The sequence below is a fragment of the Pseudophryne corroboree genome, chromosome 10 (genome assembly GCF_028390025.1).
Source record: "Pseudophryne corroboree isolate aPseCor3 chromosome 10, aPseCor3.hap2, whole genome shotgun sequence".
In the NCBI taxonomy this organism is placed as follows: Eukaryota; Metazoa; Chordata; class Amphibia; order Anura; family Myobatrachidae; genus Pseudophryne; species Pseudophryne corroboree.
This window is the reverse complement of record NC_086453.1, coordinates 370,987,819-371,007,217: the sequence shown is the minus strand read 5'-3', so window position 1 is coordinate 371,007,217 and position 19,399 is coordinate 370,987,819. Positions and strand designations below refer to the sequence as shown.

General features: G+C 49.0%; 1 protein-coding gene across 1 annotated transcript in view; it reads right to left on the bottom strand.

Annotated features, from left to right (window-relative positions):
- LOC134966751 (uncharacterized) overlaps positions 1-19,399 on the bottom strand; it is a 254,429-nt gene that overhangs the window by 231,506 nt on the left and 3,524 nt on the right. The window contains exon 2 of the mRNA XM_063943737.1: positions 138-313. Within this exon, the coding sequence (XP_063799807.1) occupies positions 138-291 (154 nt within the window). The 5' untranslated portion in view covers positions 292-313. The remainder of the gene's footprint in view (positions 1-137; positions 314-19,399) is intronic.

Here is a 19,399-nt window from a genome sequence, read left to right as displayed (position 1 = left end):
CAATGCGAGATGCTGCGTGACAGGCGGGCAATGTAAGATGCTGCGTGACAGGTGGGCAATGTGAGATGCTGCGTGACAGGCGGGCAATGCAAGGCGCTGCGTGATGGAATTCCTGTAACGCGCCGGTCACCACTCACCCTCTTTCTTTTTAAGGATTCCTGCAAAATATTTGGCTGCAAAGAGCGGAATATCCTGCGGCTGCTCTCGCAGCACTTCCCTGGTCAGCCCCTCAAGGAGATTTGCAAAACCCTGGGGGATGCGATAATTTGTGTTTGAAAAAGGAATCGACATATTTCTTCCAGTGTTCCAGGTCCTGTAAATACAAAATAAGGACGATGGTCAAAGGAGGTCGCTTCCCATCAGAAATGTTCTACAAACATACAACACGCTGTCAGAGCAATCAGCAAAACACTACACACAGCACTGGCTGCCAAGTCCTGATCTGCAATTAAGGATCTGCATATGAAGGATTAGCATTAATTAGTAAACAAGCCTGTTAGTGCTTCATGGCGTTACAGTAACCGGCGTGTCCAGGGATCTCGCGTGTCTGGAATGTGTAATGTTACCATACACCTATATCCGTGTACGTGGTTCGCCAGTGCTCAGCGGAAACTGCGCCTTAAGCCAGGTATCTCCTCTTACGCCTATCCTTTATAATCCTCTGGCTGGACAGCGCCGTTACCGGACTGGGTCATTTGGTTTGTAGTGGGGTGTTGGGATCCTTCTCAGAACTCTGCGTGTTTGCTGATCGGTAACACTGGTTTTATTTTTAAGTGAGAAGACAAAATAAAGGAGCGCTTATAATGTAAAATGCTAAATGCTAGTTACTAAAAATGTTTATCAGAAGTTTTGTGTGTAATTCAGAGAGTCCATTTGCGTTGCGGTTTGGTGGGTGAGAGCGGCACTTTGGTAACACTATGAGATGTTGGCTAGCTTTCCCTACCACTGCCTCTTAATTACACACAAAAGTGCTGTGAAACATTCCTAATAACTGTTTATCCACAGGTATCAGCGTTTTACATCACAAGCGCTCCTTTATTTTGTTCTCATACTGTTGTATTTTTAAATGGAGCCCAGTAGCGGATCTTGCCACGGGCAAGCAGGACTTTTGCCCGGGGCGCCGCCTTCCGGAGGGCGCCGGCGCCATCCGGAGGGCGCCACACCATGGCAAGATCCGCTGCTGCAGTGCCCCCCGCTGCCGCGGCCCGCTGTCCGTTGTGAAGGGAAACTAGACGCTACGCGTCTAGTTTCCCTTCGTGGGCTGCCCGCTGTGAAGGGAAACTAGATGCTACGTGTCTAGTTTCCCTTCGTGGAGAGGACCTTCACTGTAATTATGTGCGGTGCGCGTTGACGTCATCACGCACCGCACAGCAAAGGTCCTCTCCACGAAGGGAACTAGACGCTTAGCGTCTAGTTTACCTTCGTGGAGAGGACCTTTGCTGTGCGGTGCACGATGACGTCACCGCGCACCGCACATCCTACAACAGTACAGGGGGCGTAACTGACCACGCCCCCTGTATGCAGCCACGCCCCTTAATGCCGCCCAGGGCGCCAGAAGCCCAGGAACCGGCCCTGATGGAGCCGTTCACATATTTTATCAAACAATTAGCGCGATGGTTACCTACATAATATTTATTTTCAAGTGCGTCACTTCACCTCCTCCCAGGGGGAGGGTTCTTCATTTAACAGGGACTTCACGCCTCATTCCGAGTTGTTCGCTCGCTAGCTGCTTTTAGCAGCATTGCACACGCTAGGCCGCCGCCTAGCGTGTATCTTAGCTTAGCAGAATTGCACTGGAAAAATTTCATGCAGTTTCTGAGTAGCTCCAGACCTACTCCTAGACTGCGATCACCTCAGTCCGTTTAGTTCCTGGTTTGACGTCACAAACACTCCCTGCGTTCGGCTAGCCACTCCCCCGTTTCCCCAGCCACTCCTGCGTCTTTGCCTGGCACGCCTGCGTTTTTTTAGCACACTCCCTGAAAACGCAGAGTTGCCGCCCAGAAACACCCACTTCCTGTCAATCACACTACGATCACTCGAGTGACTGAAAAACGTTGCTCGAGCTTGGGTAAAACTACAAAGGTTTGTGTGAAAGTACTTCGCGCATGCGCATTTTTGCAGTTTTTTCACTTGATCGCTACATTGCGAAAATCGGCAGCGAGCGAACAACTCGGAATGACCACCTATGTGTGTGTCAAAATGTAAAAAAAAAAAAAAAAAAATAAGATTTTACTTACCGATAAATCTATTTCTCGTAGTCGGTAGTGGATGCTGGGGACTCCGTCAGGACCATGGGGAATAGCGGCTCCGCAGGAGACAGGGCACAAAAGTAAAAGCTTTAGGATCAGGTGGTGTGCACTGGCTCCTCCCCCTATGACCCTCCTCCAAGCCTCAGTTAGGATACTGTGCCCGGATGAGCGTACACAATAAGGAAGGATTTTGAATCCCGGGTAAGACTCATACCAGCCACACCAATCACACTGTACAACCTGTGATCTGAACCCAGTTAACAGCATGATAACAGAGGAGCCTCTGAAAAGATGGCTCACAACAATAATAACCCGATTTTTGTAACAATAACTATGTACAAGTATTGCAGACAATCCGCACTTGGGATGGGCGCCCAGCATCCACTACGGACTACGAGAAATAGATTTATCGGTAAGTAAAATCTTATTTTCTCTGACGTCCTAGTGGATGCTGGGGACTCCGTCAGGACCATGGGGATTATACCAAAGCTCCCAAACGGGCGGGAGAGTGCGGATGACTCTGCAGCACCGAATGAGAGAACTCCAGGTCCTCTTTAGCCAGGGTATCAAATTTGTAGAATTTTACAAACGTGTTCTCCCCCGACCACGTAGCTGCTCGGCAGAGTTGTAATGCCGAGACCCCTCGGGCAGCCGCCCAGGATGAGCCCACCTTCCTTGTGGAATGGGCCTTGACAGATTTAGGCTGTGGCAGGCCTGCCACAGAATGTGCAAGTTGAAATGTGCTACAATTCCAACGAGCAATCGTCTGCTTAGAAGCAAGAGCACCCAGTTTGTTGGGTGCATACAGGATAACAGCGAGTCAGTTTTCCTGACTCCAGCCGTCCTGGAAACCTATATTTTCAGGGCCCTGACAACATCTAGCAACTTGGAGTCCTCCAAGTCCCTAGTAGCCGCAGGTACCACAATAAGCTGGTTCAGGTGAAACGCTGACACCACCTTAGGAAGAAACTGGGGACGAGTCCGCAGCTCTGCCCTGTCCGAATGGACAATCAGATATGGCTTTTGTGAGACAAAGCCGCCAATTCTGACACTCGCCTGGCCGAGGCCAGGGCCAACAGCATGGTCACTTTTCATGTGAGATATTTCAAATCCACAGATTTGAGCGGTTTAAAATGTGATTTGAGGAATCCCAGAACTACGTTGAGATCCCACAGTGCCACTGGAGGCACAAAAAGGGGGTTGTATATGCAATACTCCCTTGACAAACTTCTGGACTTCAGGAACTGAAGCCAATTCTTTCTGGAAGAAAATTGACAGGGCCGAAATTTGAACCTTAATGGACCCCAATTTGAGGCCCATAGACACTCCTGTTTGCAGGAAATGCAGGAATCGACCGAGTTGAAATTTCTTCGTGGGGCCTTCCTGGCCTCACACCACGCAACATATTTTCGCCACATGTGGTGATAATGTTTTGCGGTCACCTCCTTCCTGGCTTTGACCAGGGTAGGAATGACCTCTTCCGGAATGCCTTTTTCCCTTAGGATCTGGCGTTCCACCGCCATGCCGTCAAACGCAGCCGCGGTAAGTCTTGGAACAGACCTGGTACTTGCTGAAGCAAGTCCCTTCTTAGCGGCAGAGGCCATGAGTCCTCTGTGAGCATTTCTTGAAGTTCCGGGTGCCACGTCCTTCTTGGCCAATCCGGAGCCACGAGTATAGTTCTTACTCCTCTACGTCTTATAATTCTCAGTACCTTGGTTATGAGAAGCAGAGGAGGGAACACATACACCGACTGGTACACCCACGGTGTTACCAGAACGTCCACAGATATTGCTTGAGGGTCTCTTGACCTGGCGCAATACCTGTCCAGTTTTTTGTTCAGGCGGGACGCCATCATGTCCACCTTTGGTCTTTCCCAACGGTTCACAATCATGTGGAATACTTCCCGATGAAGTCCCCACTCTCCCGGGTGGAGGTCGTGCCTGCTGAGGAAGTCTGCTTCCCAGTTGTCCACTCCCGGAATGAACACTGCTGACAGTGCTATCACATGATTTTTCGCCCAGCGAAGAATCCTTGCAGTTTCTGCCATTGCCCTCCTGCTTCTTGTGCCGCCCTGTCTGTTTACGTGGGCGACTGCCGTGATGTTGTCCCACTGGATCAATACCGGCTGACCTTGAAGCAGAGGTCTTGCTAAGCTTAGAACATTGTAAATTGCCCTTAGCTCCAGTATATTTATGTGGAGAGAAGTCTCCAGACTTGATCACACTCCCTGGAAATTTTTTCCCTGTGTGACTGCTCCCCAGCCTCTCAGGCTGGCATCCGTGGTCACCAGGACCCAGTCCTGAATGCCGAATCTGCGGCCCTTTAGTAGATGAGCACTCTGCAGCCACCGCAGAAGAAACACCCTTGTCCTTGGAGACAGGGTTATCCGCTGATGCATCTGAAGATGCGATTCGGACCATTTTTCCAGCAGATCCCACTGAAAAGTTCTTGCGTGAAATCTACCGAATGGAATCGCTTCGTAAGAAGCCACCATTTTTCCCAGGACCCTTGTGCAATGATGCACTGACACTTTTCCTGGTTTTAGGAGGTTCCTGACTAGCTCGGATAACTCCCTGGCTTTCTTCTCCGGGAGAAACACCTTTTTCTGGACTGTGTCCAGAATCATCCCTAGGAACAGCAGACGTGTCGTCGGAAACAGCTGCGGTTTTGGAATATTTAGAATCCACCCGTGCTGTCGTAGAACTACTTGAGATAGTGCTACTCCGACCTCCAACTGTTCTCTGGACCTTGCCCCTATCAGGAGATCGTCCATTTTCTTTGAAGAAGAATCATCATTTCGGCCATTACCTTGGTAAGGACCCGGGGTGCCGTGGACAATCCAACCGGCAGCGTCTGAAACTGATAGTGACAGTTCTGTACCACGAACCTGAGGTACCCTTGGTGAGAAGGGCAAATTGGGACATAAAGGTAAGCATCCCTGATGTCCCGGGACACCATATAGTCCCCTTCTTCCTGGTTCGCTATCACTGCTCTGAGTGACTCCATCTTGATTTGAACCTTTGTATGTAAGTGTTCAACTATTTCAGATTTAGAATAGGTCTCACCGAGCCGTCTGGCTTCAGTACCACAATATAGTGTGGAATAATACCCCTTTCCTTGTTGTAGGAGGGGTACTTTGATTATCACCTGCTGGGAATACAGCTTGTGAATTGTTTCCACTACTGCCTCCCTGTCGGAGGGAGACGTTGGTAAAGCAGACTTCAGGAGCCTGCGAGGGGGAGACGTCTCGAATTTCCAATCTGTACCCCTGGGATACTACTTGTAGGATCCAGGGGTCCACTTGCGAGTGAGCCCACTGCGTGCTGAAACTCTTGAGACGACCCCCCCCACCGCACCTGAGTCCGCTTGTACGGCCCCAGCGTCATGCTGAGGACTTGGCAGAAGCGGTGGAGGGCTTCTGTTTCTGGGAATGGGCTGCCTGCTGCAGTCTTCTTCCCTTTCCTCTATCCCATGGCAGATATGACTGGCCTTTTGCCCGCTTGCCCTTATGGGGACGAAAGGACTGAGGCTGAAAAGACGGTGTCTTTTTCTCCATTATACGGCAATACTTCCATGTGCCGTTTGGAATCTGCATCACCTGACCACTGTCGTGTCCATAAACAACTTCTGGCAGATATGGACATCGCACTTACTCTTGATGCCAGAGTGCAAATATCCCTCTGTGCATCTCGCATATATAGAAATGCATCCTTTAAATGCTCTATAGTCAATAAAATACTGTCCCTGTCAAGGGTATCAATATTTTCAGTCAGGGAATCCGACCAAGCCACCCCAGCGCTGCACATCCAGGCTGAGGCGATCGCTGGTCGCAGTATAACACCATTATGTGTGTATATACTTTTTAGGATATTTTCCAGCCTCCTATCAGCTGGCTCCTTGAGGGCGGCCCTATCTGGAGACGGTACCGCCACTTGTTTTGATAAGCGTGTGAGCGCCTTATCCACCCTAAGGGGTGTTTCCCAACGCGCCCTAACTTCTGGCGGGAAAGGGTATACCGCCAATAATTTTCTATCGGGGGAAACCCACGCATCATCACACACTTCATTTAATTTATCTGATTCAGGAAAAACTACAGGTAGTTTTTTCACACTCCACATAATACCCTTTTTTGTGGTACTTGTAGTATCAGAAATATGTAACACCTCCTTCTTTGCCCTTAACAAGTAACGTGTGGCCCTAAAGGAAAATACGTTTGTTTCTTCACCGTCGACACTGGAGTCAGTGTCCGTGTCTGTGTCTGTGTCGACCGACTGAGGTAAAAGGACGTTTTAACGCCCCTGACGGTGTTTGAGACGCCTGGACAGGTACTAATTGGTTTGCCGGCCGTCTCATGTCGTCAACCGACCTTGCAGCGTGTTGACATTATCACGTAATTCCTTAAATAAGCCATCCATTCCGGTGTCGACTCCCTAGAGAGTGACATCACCATTACAGGCAATTGCTCCGCCTCCTCACCAACATCGTCCTCATAAGTGTCGACACACACGTACCGACACACAGCACACACACAGGGAATGCTCTGATAGAGGACAGGACCCCACTAGCCCTTTGGGGAGACAGAGGGAGAGTTTGCCAGCACACACCAAAAACGCTATAATTATACAGGGACAACCTTTATATAAGTGTTTTTCCCTTATAGCATTTTAATATATATAGTCATATCGCCAAATAAGTGCCCCCCCTCTCTGTTTTAACCCTGTTTCTGTAGTGCAGTGCAGGGGAGAGCCTGGGAGCCTTCCCACCAGCATTTCTGTGAGGGAAAATGACGCTGTGTGCTGAGGAGAATAGGCCCCGCCCCCTTTTCGGCGGGCTTCTTCTCCTGTTTTTCTGAGACCTGGCAGGGGTTAAATACATCCATATAGCCCCCAGGGGCTATATGTGATGTATTTTTAGCCAGAATAAGGTACTATCATTGCTGCCCAGGGCGCCCCCCCCAGCGCCCTGCACCCTCAGTGACCGCTGCTATGAAGTGTGCTGACAACAATGGCGCACAGCTGCAGTGCTGTGCGCTACCTTATGAAGACTGAAAAGTCTTCTGCCGCCGGTTTCTGGACCTCTTCACTTTTCGGCATCTGCAAGGGGGTCGGCGGCGCGGCTCCGGGACGAACCCCAGGGTGAGACCTGTGTTCCGACTCCCTCTGGAGCTAATGGTGTCCAGTAGCCTAAGAAGCCAATCCATCCTGCACGCAGGTGAGTTCACTTCTCTCCCCTAAGTCCCTCGATGCAGTGAGCCTGTTGCCAGCAGGACTCACTGAAAATAAAAAACCTAACAAAACTTTTACTCTAAGCAGCTCTTTAGGAGAGCCACCTAGATTGCACCCTTCTCGGCCGGGCACAAAAATCTAACTGAGGCTTGGAGGAGGGTCATAGGGGGAGGAGCCAGTGCACACCACCTGATCCTAAAGCTTTTACTTTTGTGCCCTGTCTCCTGCGGAGCCGCTATTCCCCATGGCCCTGACGGAGTCCCCAGCATCCACTAGGACGTCAGAGAAATAAGAATTTACTTACCGATAATTCTATTTCTCGTAGTCCGTAGTGGATGCTGGGACTCCGTCAGGACCATGGGGAATAGCGGCTCCGCAGGAGACAGGGCACAAAAGTAAAAGCTTTAGGATCAGGTGGTGTGCACTGGCTCCTCCCCCTATGACCCTCCTCCAAGCCTCAGTTAGGATACTGTGCCTGGACGAGCGTACACAATAAGGAAGGATTTTGAATCCCGGGTAAGACTCATACCAGCCACACCAATCACACTGTACAACCTGTGATCTGAACCCAGTTAACAGCATGATAACAGCGGAGCCTCTGAAAAGATGGCTCACAACAATAATAACCCGATTTTTGTAACAATACTATGTACAAGTATTGCAGACAATCCGCACTTGGGATGGGCGCCCAGCATCCACTACGGACTACGAGAAATAGAATTATCGGTAAGTAAATTCTTATTTTCTCTGACGTCCTAGTGGATGCTGGGACTCCGTCAGGACCATGGGGATTATACCAAAGCTCCCAAACGGGCGGGAGAGTGCGGATGACTCTGCAGCACCGAATGAGAGAACTCCAGGTCCTCCTCAGCCAGGGTATCAAATTTGTAGAATTTTGCAAACGTGTTTGCCCCTGACCAAGTAGCAGCTCGGCAAAGTTGTAAAGCCGAGACCCCTCGGGCAGCCGCCCAAGATGAGCCCACCTTCCTTTTGAAATGGGCATTTACATATTTTGGCTGTGGCAGGCCTGCCACAGAATGTGCAAGCTGAATTGTACTACACATCCAACTAGCAATCGTCTGCTTAGAAGCAAGAGCACCCAGTTTGTTGGGTGCATACAGGATAACAGCAAGTCAGTTTTCCTGACTCCAGCCGTCCTGGAAACCTATATTTTCAGGGCCCTGACAACATCTAGCAACTTGGAGTCCTCCAAGTCCCTAGTAGCCGCAGGTACCACAATAAGCTGGTTCAGGTGAAACGCTGACACCACCTTAGGGAGAAACTGGGGACGAGTCCTCAGCTCTGCCCTGTCCGAATGGACAATCAGATATGGGCTTTTGTGAGACAAAGCCGCCAATTCTGACACTCGCCTGGCCGAAGCCAGGGCCAACAGCATGGTCACTTTTCATGTGAGATATTTCAAATCCACAGATTTGAGCGGTTTAAAATGTGATTTGAGGAATCCCAGAACTACGTTGAGATCCCACAGTGCCACTGGAGGCACAAAAGGGGGTTGTATATGCAGTACTCCCTTGACAAACTTCTGGACTTCAGGAACTGAAGCCAATTCTTTCTGGAAGAAAATCGACAGGGCCGAAATTTGAACCTTAATGGACCCCAATTTGAGGCCCATAGACACTCCTGTTTGCAGGAAATGCAGGAATCGACGGAGTTGAAATTTCTTCGTGGGGCCTTCCTGGCCTCCCACCACGCAACATATTTTCGCCACATGTGGTGATAATGTTGTGCGGTCAGCTCCTTCCTGGCTTTGACCAGGGTAGGAATGACCTCTTCCGGAATGCCTTTTTCCCTTGGGATCCGGCGTTCCACCGCCATGTCGACAAACGCAGCCGCGGTAAGTCTTGGAACAGACATGGTACTTGCTGAAGCAAGTCCCTTCTTAGCGGCAGAGGCCATGAGTCCTCTGTGAGCATTTCTTGAAGTTCCGGGTACCAAGTCCTTCTTGGCCAATCCGGAGCCACGAGTATAGTTCTTACTCCTCTACGTCTTATAATTCTCAGTACCTTGGGTATGAGAAGCAGAGGAGTGAACACATACACCGACTGGTACACCCACGGTGTTACCAGAACGTCCACAGCTATTGCCTGAGGGTCTCTTGACCTGGCGCAATACCTGTCCAGTTTTTTGTTCAGGCGGGACGCCATCATGTCCACCTTTGGTCTTTCCCAACGGTTCACAATCATGTGGAAGACTTCCCGATGAAGTCCCCACTCTCCCGGGTGGAGGTCGTTCCCGGAATGAACACTGCTGACAGTGCTATCACATGATTTTCCGCCCAGCGAAGAATCCTTGCAGTTTCTGCCATTGCCCTCCTGCTTCTTGTGTCGCCCTGTCTGTTTACGTGGGCGACTGCCGTGATGTTGTCCCACTGGATCAATACCGGCTGACCTTGAAGCAGAGGTCTTGCTAAGCTTAGAGCATTGTAAATTGCCCTTAGCTCCAGTATATTTATGTGGAGAGAAGTCTCCAGACTTGATCACACTCCCTGGAAATTTTTTCCCTGTGTGACTGCTCCCCAGCCTCTCAGGCTGGCATCCGTGGTCACCAGGACCCAGTCCTGAATGCCGAATCTGCGGCCCTTTAGTAGATGAGCACTCTGCAGCCACCGCAGAAGAAACACCCTTGTCCTTGGAGACAGGGTTATCCACTGATGCATCTGAAGATGCGCTCCGGACCATTTCTCCAGCAGATCCCACTGAAAAGTTCTTGCGTGAAATCTGCCGAATGGAATCGCTTCGTAAGAAGCCACCATTTTTCCCAGGACCCTTGTGCAATGATGCACTGACACTTTTCCTGGTTTTAGGAGGTTCCTGACTAGCTCGGGTAACTCCCTGGCTTTCTTCTCCGGGAGAAACACCCTTTTCTGGACTGTGTCCAGAATCATCCCTAGGAACAGCATACGTGTCGTCGGAAACAGCTGCGGTTTTGGAATATTTAGAATCCACCCGTGCTGGCGTAGAACTACTTGAGATAGTGCTACTCCGACCTCCAACTGTTCTCTGGACCTTGCCCTTATCAGGAGATCGTCCATTTTCTTTGAAGAAGAATCATCATTTCGGCCATTACCTTGGTAAGGACCCGGGGTGCCGCGGACAATCCAACCGGCAGCGTCTGAAACTGATAGTGACAGTTCTGTACCACGAACCTGAGGTACCCTTGGTGAGAAGGGCAAATTGGGACATAAAGGTAAGCATCCCTGATGTCCCGGGACACCATATAGTCCCCTTCTTCCTGGTTCGCTATCACTGCTCTGAGTGACTCCATCTTGATTTGAACCTTTGTATGTAAGTGTTCAAATATTTCAGATTTAGAATAGGTCTCACCGAGCCGTCTGGCTTCAGTACCACAATATAGTGTGGAATAATACCCCTTTCCTTGTTGTAGGAGGGGTACTTTGATTATCACCTGCTGGGAATACAGCTTGTGAATTGTTTCCAATACTGCCTCCCTGTCGGAGGGAGACGTTGGTAAAGCAGACTTCAGGATCCTGCGAGCGGGAGACGTCTCGAATTTCCAATCTGTACCCCTGGGATACTACTTGTAGGATCCAGGGGTCCACTTGCGAGTGAGCCCACTGCGTGCTGAAACTCTTGAGACGACCCCCCACCGCACCTGAGTCCGCTTGTACGGCCCCAGCGTCATGCTGAGGACTTGGCAGAAGCGGTGGAGGGCTTCTGTTCCTGGGAATGGGCTGCCTGCTGCAGTCTTCTTCCCTTTCCTCTATCCCTGGGCAGATATGACTGGCCTTTTGCCCGCTTGCCCTTATGGGGACTTAGGCTGAAAAGACGGTGTCTTTTTCTCCTTTATATGGCAATACTTCCATGTGCCGTTTGGAATCTGCATCACCTGACCACTGTCGTGTCCATAAACATCTTCTGGCAGATATGGACATCGCACTTACTCTTGATGCCAGAGTGCAAATATCCCTCTGTGCATCTCGCATATATAGAAATGCATCCTTTCAATGCTTTATAGTCAATAAAATACTGTCCCTGTCAAGGGTATCAATATTTTCAGTCAGGGAATCCGACCAAGCCACCCCAGCGCTGCACATCCAGGCTGAGGCGATCGCTGGTCGCAGTATAACACCAGTATGTGTGTATATACTTTTTAGGATATTTTCCAGCCTCCTATCAGCTGGCTCCGTGAGGGCGGCCCTATCTGGAGACGGTACCGCCACTTTGATAAGCGTGTGAGCGCCTTATCCACCCTAAGGGGTGTTTCCCAACGCGCCCTAACTTCTGGCGGGAAAGGGTATACCGCCAATAATTTTCTATCGGGGGAAACCCACGCATCATCACACACTTCATATAATTTATCTGATTCAGGAAAAACTACAGGTAGTTTTTTCACACACCACATAATACCCTTTTTTATAGTACTTGTAGTATCAGAAATATGTAACACCTCCTTCATTGCCCTTAACATGTAACGTGTGGCCCTAATGGAAAATACGTTTGTTTCTTCACCGTCGACACTGGAGTCAGTGTCCGTGTCTGTGTCGACCGACTGAGGTAAATGGGCGTTTTAAAGCCCCTGACGGTGTTTGAGACGCCTGGACAGGTACTAATTTGTTTGCCGGCCGTCTCATGTCGTCAACCGACCTTGCAGCGTGTTGACATTATCACGTAATTCCTTAAATAAGCCATCCATTCCGGTGTCGACTCCCTAGAGAGTGACATCACCATTACAGGCAATTGCTCCGCCTCCTCACCAACATCGTCCTCATACATGTCGACACACACGTACCGACACACAGCACACACACAGGGAATGCTCTGATAGAGGACAGGACCCCACTAGCCCTTTGGGGAGACAGAGGGAGAGTTTGCCAGCACACACCAAAACGCTATAATTATACAGGGACAACCTTTATATAAGTGTTTTCCCTTATAGCATCTTAATATATAATCATATCGCCAAATAAGTGCCCCCCCCCCTCTCTGTTTTAACCCTGTTTCTGTAGTGCAGTGCAGGGGAGAGCCTGGGAGCCTTCCCACCAGCAGTTCTGTGAGGGAAAATGGCGCTGTGTGCTGAGGAGAATAGGCCCCGCCCCCTTTTCGGCGGGCTTCTTCTCCCGTTTTTCTGACAACCTGGCAGGGGTTAAATACATCCATATAGCCCCAGAGGCTATATGTGATGTATTTTTAGCCAGTATAGGTACTTTCATTGCTGCCCAGGGCGCCCCCCCCAGCGCCCTGCACCCTCAGTGACCGTTGGTGTGAAGTGTGCTGAGAGCAATGGCGCACAGCTGCAGTGCTGTGCGCTACCTCATGAAGACTGAGAAGTCTTCAGCCGCCGATTTCTGGACCTCTTCTCTCTTCAGCATCTGCAAGGGGGTCGGCGGCGCGGCTCCGGTGACCCATCCAGGCTGTACCTGTGATCGTCCCTCTGGAGCTAGTGTCCAGTAGCCTAAGAAGCCAATCCATCCTGCACGCAGGTGAGTTCACTTCTTCTCCCCTAAGTCCCTCGTTGCAGTGAGCCTGTTGCCAGCAGCACTCACTGAAAATAAAAAACCTAATAAAACTTTTACTCTAAGCAGCTCTTTAGGAGAGCCACCTAGATTGCACCCTTCTCGGCCGGGCACAAAAACCTAACTGAGGCTTGGAGGAGGGTCATAGGGGGAGGAGCCAGTGCACACCACCTGATCCTAAAGCTTTTACTTTTGTGCCCTGTCTCCTGCGGAGCCGCTATTCCCCATGGTCCTGACGGAGTCCCAGCATCCACTAGGACGTCAGAGAAAAAAGGATCCAAATACCACAAAGATGATTAGAATAATACAAAGATGATGTTTATAAGTTCTAAATAACTTCTTTATAATTGTTCTAATCATAGTTATACTCAAAACTCTGGAGTGTACTGGAGTATGGGCCTAATTCAGATCTGATCGCACAGCAGACGATCAGGCCTGAACTGCGCACGCGCCGCAGTGCGCCTGCGCATGCCAGACAACTGACGGCTGTCTCAGCCCTGCGTTCGCCGGGCAAGAGGGGGCGGCCATCTGCAAATCCATTCGCATCTCACTCACCATCAAATGATTTTTCCAGTCTATACGTAGCCCAGGACGTACTCCTACAGCGCGATACAAACAGGCTGATCGGGGCCGGAGCTGACGTCACGCACCCGCCCTGAAAACGCTTGGGCACGCCTGCGATTTTCCTGACACTCCCAGAAAACAGCCAGTAACCACCCACAAATGTCCGCTTCCTATCAAACAACTTGCATACGCCTAGCGATCAAAATTTTCGCACAATTTTTTCCGCATGCGCACAACAGCGACCAGGTGTGAATTAGGCCCTGTGCTTCAATTCTTGCAAAGCTAAAACATGCAGAGCAGGTAACACTGAAGTGGGAGGGGCCTGTTACCCTAGGTAACCAAGTTAAACAACAATACTCCACCAGCAGACAGGCCGTGCCTACTACACTACAGCTCACAGTACTATGCTGTATTTATCATTATCATACATGTTGGGAGCGAATATATTTAATGGAAGCAGTACAAAGATTATATTTGCAGTGAGGGGGCCCAGATCACCCAACACATTTTATTACAGTCTGTTTCTGGGTTTTTTAGCTTTTTTTATTTATTTTTTATTTAATGGTGGAGGGGGCGAAATCTGCTATCTGCTTAAAGCCTCGTGGGATACTTATCTGTCTTTGGCTGGAAGCCACTTATCTGACAGTGGAATTACTGTATCTTGTAAAAAATCTTAGAAGCCATAATACTGGTTGTATAATGCCCTCTGGTGGTGTCTATATAAACTGCAAGAAGTCCTCCAGGCACTGAAAAAGCATCTTTTACATAGAGAAGAATATACAGAACTGTATAGAGAAACAACTCCGCCCGCTGGCTCCAAAAGAGTCTGTTTGGTGCCTAAATGTATAATAGCATTTACTGTTGTTTTTTTTTTTTTAATAATAAAAATAATAATAATAATAATAATAAATATTATTATTATTATTATTATTATTAATCTGATAATACTACACCAAATAATAATACATAAGCATGGTGGAACAGTGATTAGCACTGCTGCCTCACAGCATTAGGAACACAGGTTCCTGAACAAGACCCAATCTGTGTGGAGTGTGTATGTGCTCTCCATGCTTGCTCCGCTTTTGAGTCACACTTCTACATACTGGCAGGTTAATTGGCTGCAGACAAAAACTGTCCCATTGTGCATTAGGAAATGGAGACTGTAAGCTCCTACGGGGGCGGGGAAGATGTGAGTGACAAATATTCTCTGTACAACGCTGCATAATTAGCGCTGCAATATAGATAAGGTATAATAATGTGTGTCGTTATTTACTATTGTGTGTATTGTTATTATTACTGCTACTAAAATATGTATTGTTACTACTGCTGTGGGGCTTATTATTACGAATGTTGTATTATTATTATTATTATTATTATTATTATTATTATGTAGTAGTAGTAGTTGTAGTTACAGGCTTCTTATTCCAATGTCACTTATTATCACTAATGTGTGTCTTTTTTTACTAATGTGTTTATTGTTAGCACTAATGTATGTATCATTGTAGTATTGTTACTTGTGTATATATTATTAACTAATATGTGCATTATTATTATTATTATTATTCATCATCTGAATGCAATATAATAAATGTGCATTTTGTTCTAACTAACGTGTATTGCAAGTACTGCTGAGGGTATTATTATTACTGACTGGTAAATGAACCAGTTGCCCCAGATCCGCCCTGTCTTGCCCCCTCCCCTATTCCCGCTCCTCTTCTCATCTGCAGTAGTAATGTCAGAATTAGCCAGACTCTGGTCAGTATGGGGTCATGTATAATAGGAGTGATTTCATGCATAACGCTAATACCCACTGGCCAGGCTTGGACTGGCCCACAGGGGTACTGGGGAAACCACCGGTGGGCCCTACTGCCTGGGGCCCCACCTCCTGCTCTAAGGATCAGGTTCTAGACTGTGCACTTGAATTATGCATTATACATATGTTACCTTATACTGGACTATGGTGTATTTTCTACAGTGCATTGCTGTTATTAATCTGGTACATTATCATGCATGCAGCAGCTGAATTTACTGTATATATTTATGAAAGGGGCCCAGACGTTGCACTCTCTAATGGTTAGTCAAACCAATGAGGTGGCAGGCCACACCCACTCTGCAGACTGACCACACCCCTAACACGAGCCCCTACCACTGCACTCCCCGGTGGGCCCTACATGCCCCAGTCCGACACTGCCACCGGCAGCCTGGCATACATGCACCACAGCCACTCCACCACCGCCCAAGGTGCATTCACAGGCTATAACAGAGGTTCCCCAGCTGTGTGCGGTGGCTCCCTGGGGTGCCTCGGAACACTTGCAGGGGTGCCCTGGGTTGGTGGTCCAGGACCAATTCAAATTATTCATGGTCAATATAATAGGCAAAACCAGTGCTGGTGGCTGCCAGTCATAAAATGTGTGGCCAAACAGAAGCAGATCTTGTCCCTCACCACACACCTGACCCTAAGGATGACATATAAACGCCATCTACTTAATGTAATATTTCTTTCTAAATTTCTCAGTAAGAAATTTTTGGCCTAGGGGTGCCGTGAAAAAAATTCTGATATTCTAGGGCGCCGTGATTCCAAAAAGTTTGGAAACCACTGGGCTATAAATTCAAAGAAAATAAGATTTTACTCACCGGTAAATCTATTTCTCGTAGTCCGTAGTGGATGCTGGGACTCCGTAAGGACCATGGGGATTAGCGGCTCCGCAGGAGACTGGGCACAACTAAAGAAAGCTTTAGGACTACCTGGTGTGCACTGGCTCCTCCCACTAAGACCCTCCTCCAGACCTCAGTTAGGATACTGTGCCCGGTAGAGCTGACACAATAAGGAAGGATTTTGAATCCCGGGTAAGACTCATACCAGCCACACCAATCACACCGTACAACTCGTGATACTATACCCAGTTAACAGTATGAAATATAACTGAGCCTCTCAACAGATGGCTCAACAATAACCCTTTAGTTAGGCAATAACTATATACAAGTATTGCAGACAATCCGCACTTGGGATGGGCGCCCAGCATCCACTACGGACTACGAGAAATAGAATTACCGGTGAGTAAAATCTTATTTTCTCTGACGTCCTAAGTGGATGCTGGGACTCCGTAAGGACCATGGGGATTATACCAAAGCTCCCAAACGGGCGGGAGAGTGCGGATGACTCTGCAGCACCGAATGAGCAAACTCTAGGTCCTCCTCAGCCAGGGTATCAAACTTGTAGACTCTTGCAAAAGTGTTTGAACCCGACCAAGTAACAGCTCGGCAAAATTGTAAAGCCGAGACCCCTCGGGCAGCCGCCCAAGAAGAGCCCCTTTCCTCGTGGAATGGGCTTTTACAGATTTAGGGTGCGGCAGTCCAGCCGCAGAATGTGCAAGTTGAATCGTGCTACAGATCCAGCAAGCAATCGTCTGCTTAGAAGCAGGAGCACCCAGCTTGTTGGGCGCATACAGGATAAATAGCGAGTCAGTTTTCCTGACTCCAGCTGTCCTGGAAACATATACTTTTCAGGGCCCTGACTACATCCAGTAACTTGGAATCCTCCAAGTCCCAAGTAGCCGCAGGCACCACAATAGGTTGGTTCACATGAAAAACTGATACCACCTTAGGAAGGAATTGGGAACGAGTCCTCAATTCCGCCTTATCCATATAAAATACAGATAAGGGCTTTTGTATGACAAAGCCGCCAATTCTGATACACGCCTGGCCGACGCCAAGGCCCACAGAATGACCACTTTCCACGTGAGGTATTATAGCTCCACGGATTTAAGTGGCTCAACCCAATGCGACTTCAGGAAATCCAACACCACGTTGAGATCCCACGGTGCCACTGGAGGCACAAACGGGGGCTGACTATGCAGCACTCCCTTAACAAAAGTCTGAACTTCAGGCAGTGAAGCCAGTTCAATTTTGGAAGAAAATCGATAGAGCCGAAATCTGGACCTTAATGGAACCCAATTTTAGGCCCATAGTCACCTCTGACTATAGGAAGTGCAGAAATCGACCTAGCTGAAATTTCTCCTTTGGGGCCTTCCTGGCCTCGCAGTACGCAACATATTTCTGCCATATGCGGTGATAATGGTTTGCGTTCACTTCTTTCCTAGCTTTAAATAGCGTAGGGATAACTTCCTCCGGAATTCCCTTTTCCTTCAGGATCCGGCGTTCAACCGCCATGCCGTCAACGCAGCCGCGGTACGTCTTGGAACAGACAGGCCCCCTGCTGCAGCAGGTCCTGTCTGAGCGGCAGAGGCCATGGGTCCTCTAAGATCATTTCTTGGAGTTCTGGTTACCAAGCTCTTCTTGGCCACCCGGAACAATGAGTATAGTTCTTACTCCTCTCCTTCTTATTATTCTCATTACCCTGGGTAAGAGAGGCAGAGAAGGGAACACATACACCGACTGGTACACCCACGGTGTTACCAGAGCGTCCACAGCTATCGCCTGAGGGTCCTTGACCTGGCGCAATATCTTTGTAACTTTTAGTTGAGGCGGGACGCCATCATGTCCACCTGTGGCCTTTCCCAACGGTGTACAATCATTTGGAAGACTTCTGGATGAAGTCCCCACTCTCCCGGGTGGAGGTCGTGTCTTCTGAGAAAGTCTGCTTCTCAGTTGTCCACACCGGGAATGTACACTGCTGACAGTGCGAACACATGATTTTCCGCCCATCGGAGAATCCTTGTGGCTTCTGCCATCGCCATCCTGCTTCTTGTGCCGCCCTGTCGGTTTACATGAGCGACCGCCGTGATGTTGTCTGACTGGATCAGCACCGGCCGGTGTTGAAGCAGGGGTCTAGCCTGACTTAGGGCATTGTAAATGGCCTCAGTTCCAGAATATTTATGTGTAGGGAAGTCTCCTGACTTTTCCATAGCCTTGGAAGTTCCTTCCCTGTGTGACTGCCCCCCAGCCTCGAAGGCTGGCATCCGTGGTCACCAGGACCCAGTCCTGTATGCCGAATCTGCGGGCCCCTAGAAGATGAGCACTCTGCAGCCACCACAACAGCGACACCCTGACCCTTGGAGACAGGGTTATCCGCCGATGCATCTGAAGATGCGACCCGGACCACTTGTCCAACAGATCCCACTGGAAAATCCTTGCATGGGATCTGGCGAATGGAATTTCTTCGTAAGAAGCTACCATCTTTCCCAGGGCTCGCGTGCATTGATGCACTGACACCTGTATACGTATTAGGAGGTCTCTGTCTAGAGACAACAACTCCTTGGACTTCTCCTCCGGGAGAAACCCTTTTTATCCTGTTCTGTGTCCAGAACCATACCCAGGAACAGTAGACGCGTCGTAGGAACCAGCTGCGACTTTGGAATATTCAGAATCCAGCCGTGCTGTTGTAGCACTTCCCGAGATAGTGCTACTCCGACGAACAACTGCTCCCTGGACCTCGCCTTTATAAGGAGATCGTCCAAGTACGGGATAATTATTTCGGCCATTACCTTGGTAAATACCTCGGTGCCGGGGACAGACCAACGGCAACGTCTGGAATTGGTAATGACAATCCTGTACCACAATATTGAGGTACTCCTGGTGAAGAGGGTAAATAGGGACATGCAGGTAATCATCCTTGATGTCCAGTGATACCATGAAATTCTCCAGGCTTGCAATAATCGCCCTGAGCGATTCCATATTGAACTTGAACCTTCGTATATAAGTGTTCAAGGCTTTCAATTTTAGAATGGGTCTCACCGAACCGTCTGGTTTCGGTACCACAACATTTTGGAATAGTAACCCCGGCCTTGTTGAAGGAGGGGTACCTTGATTTCACCTGCTGGAAGTACAGCTTGTGAATTGCCGCCAGTACTACCTTTCTCCGAGGGCAGCAGGCAAGGCTGATGTGAGGTAACGGCGAGGGGGAGTCG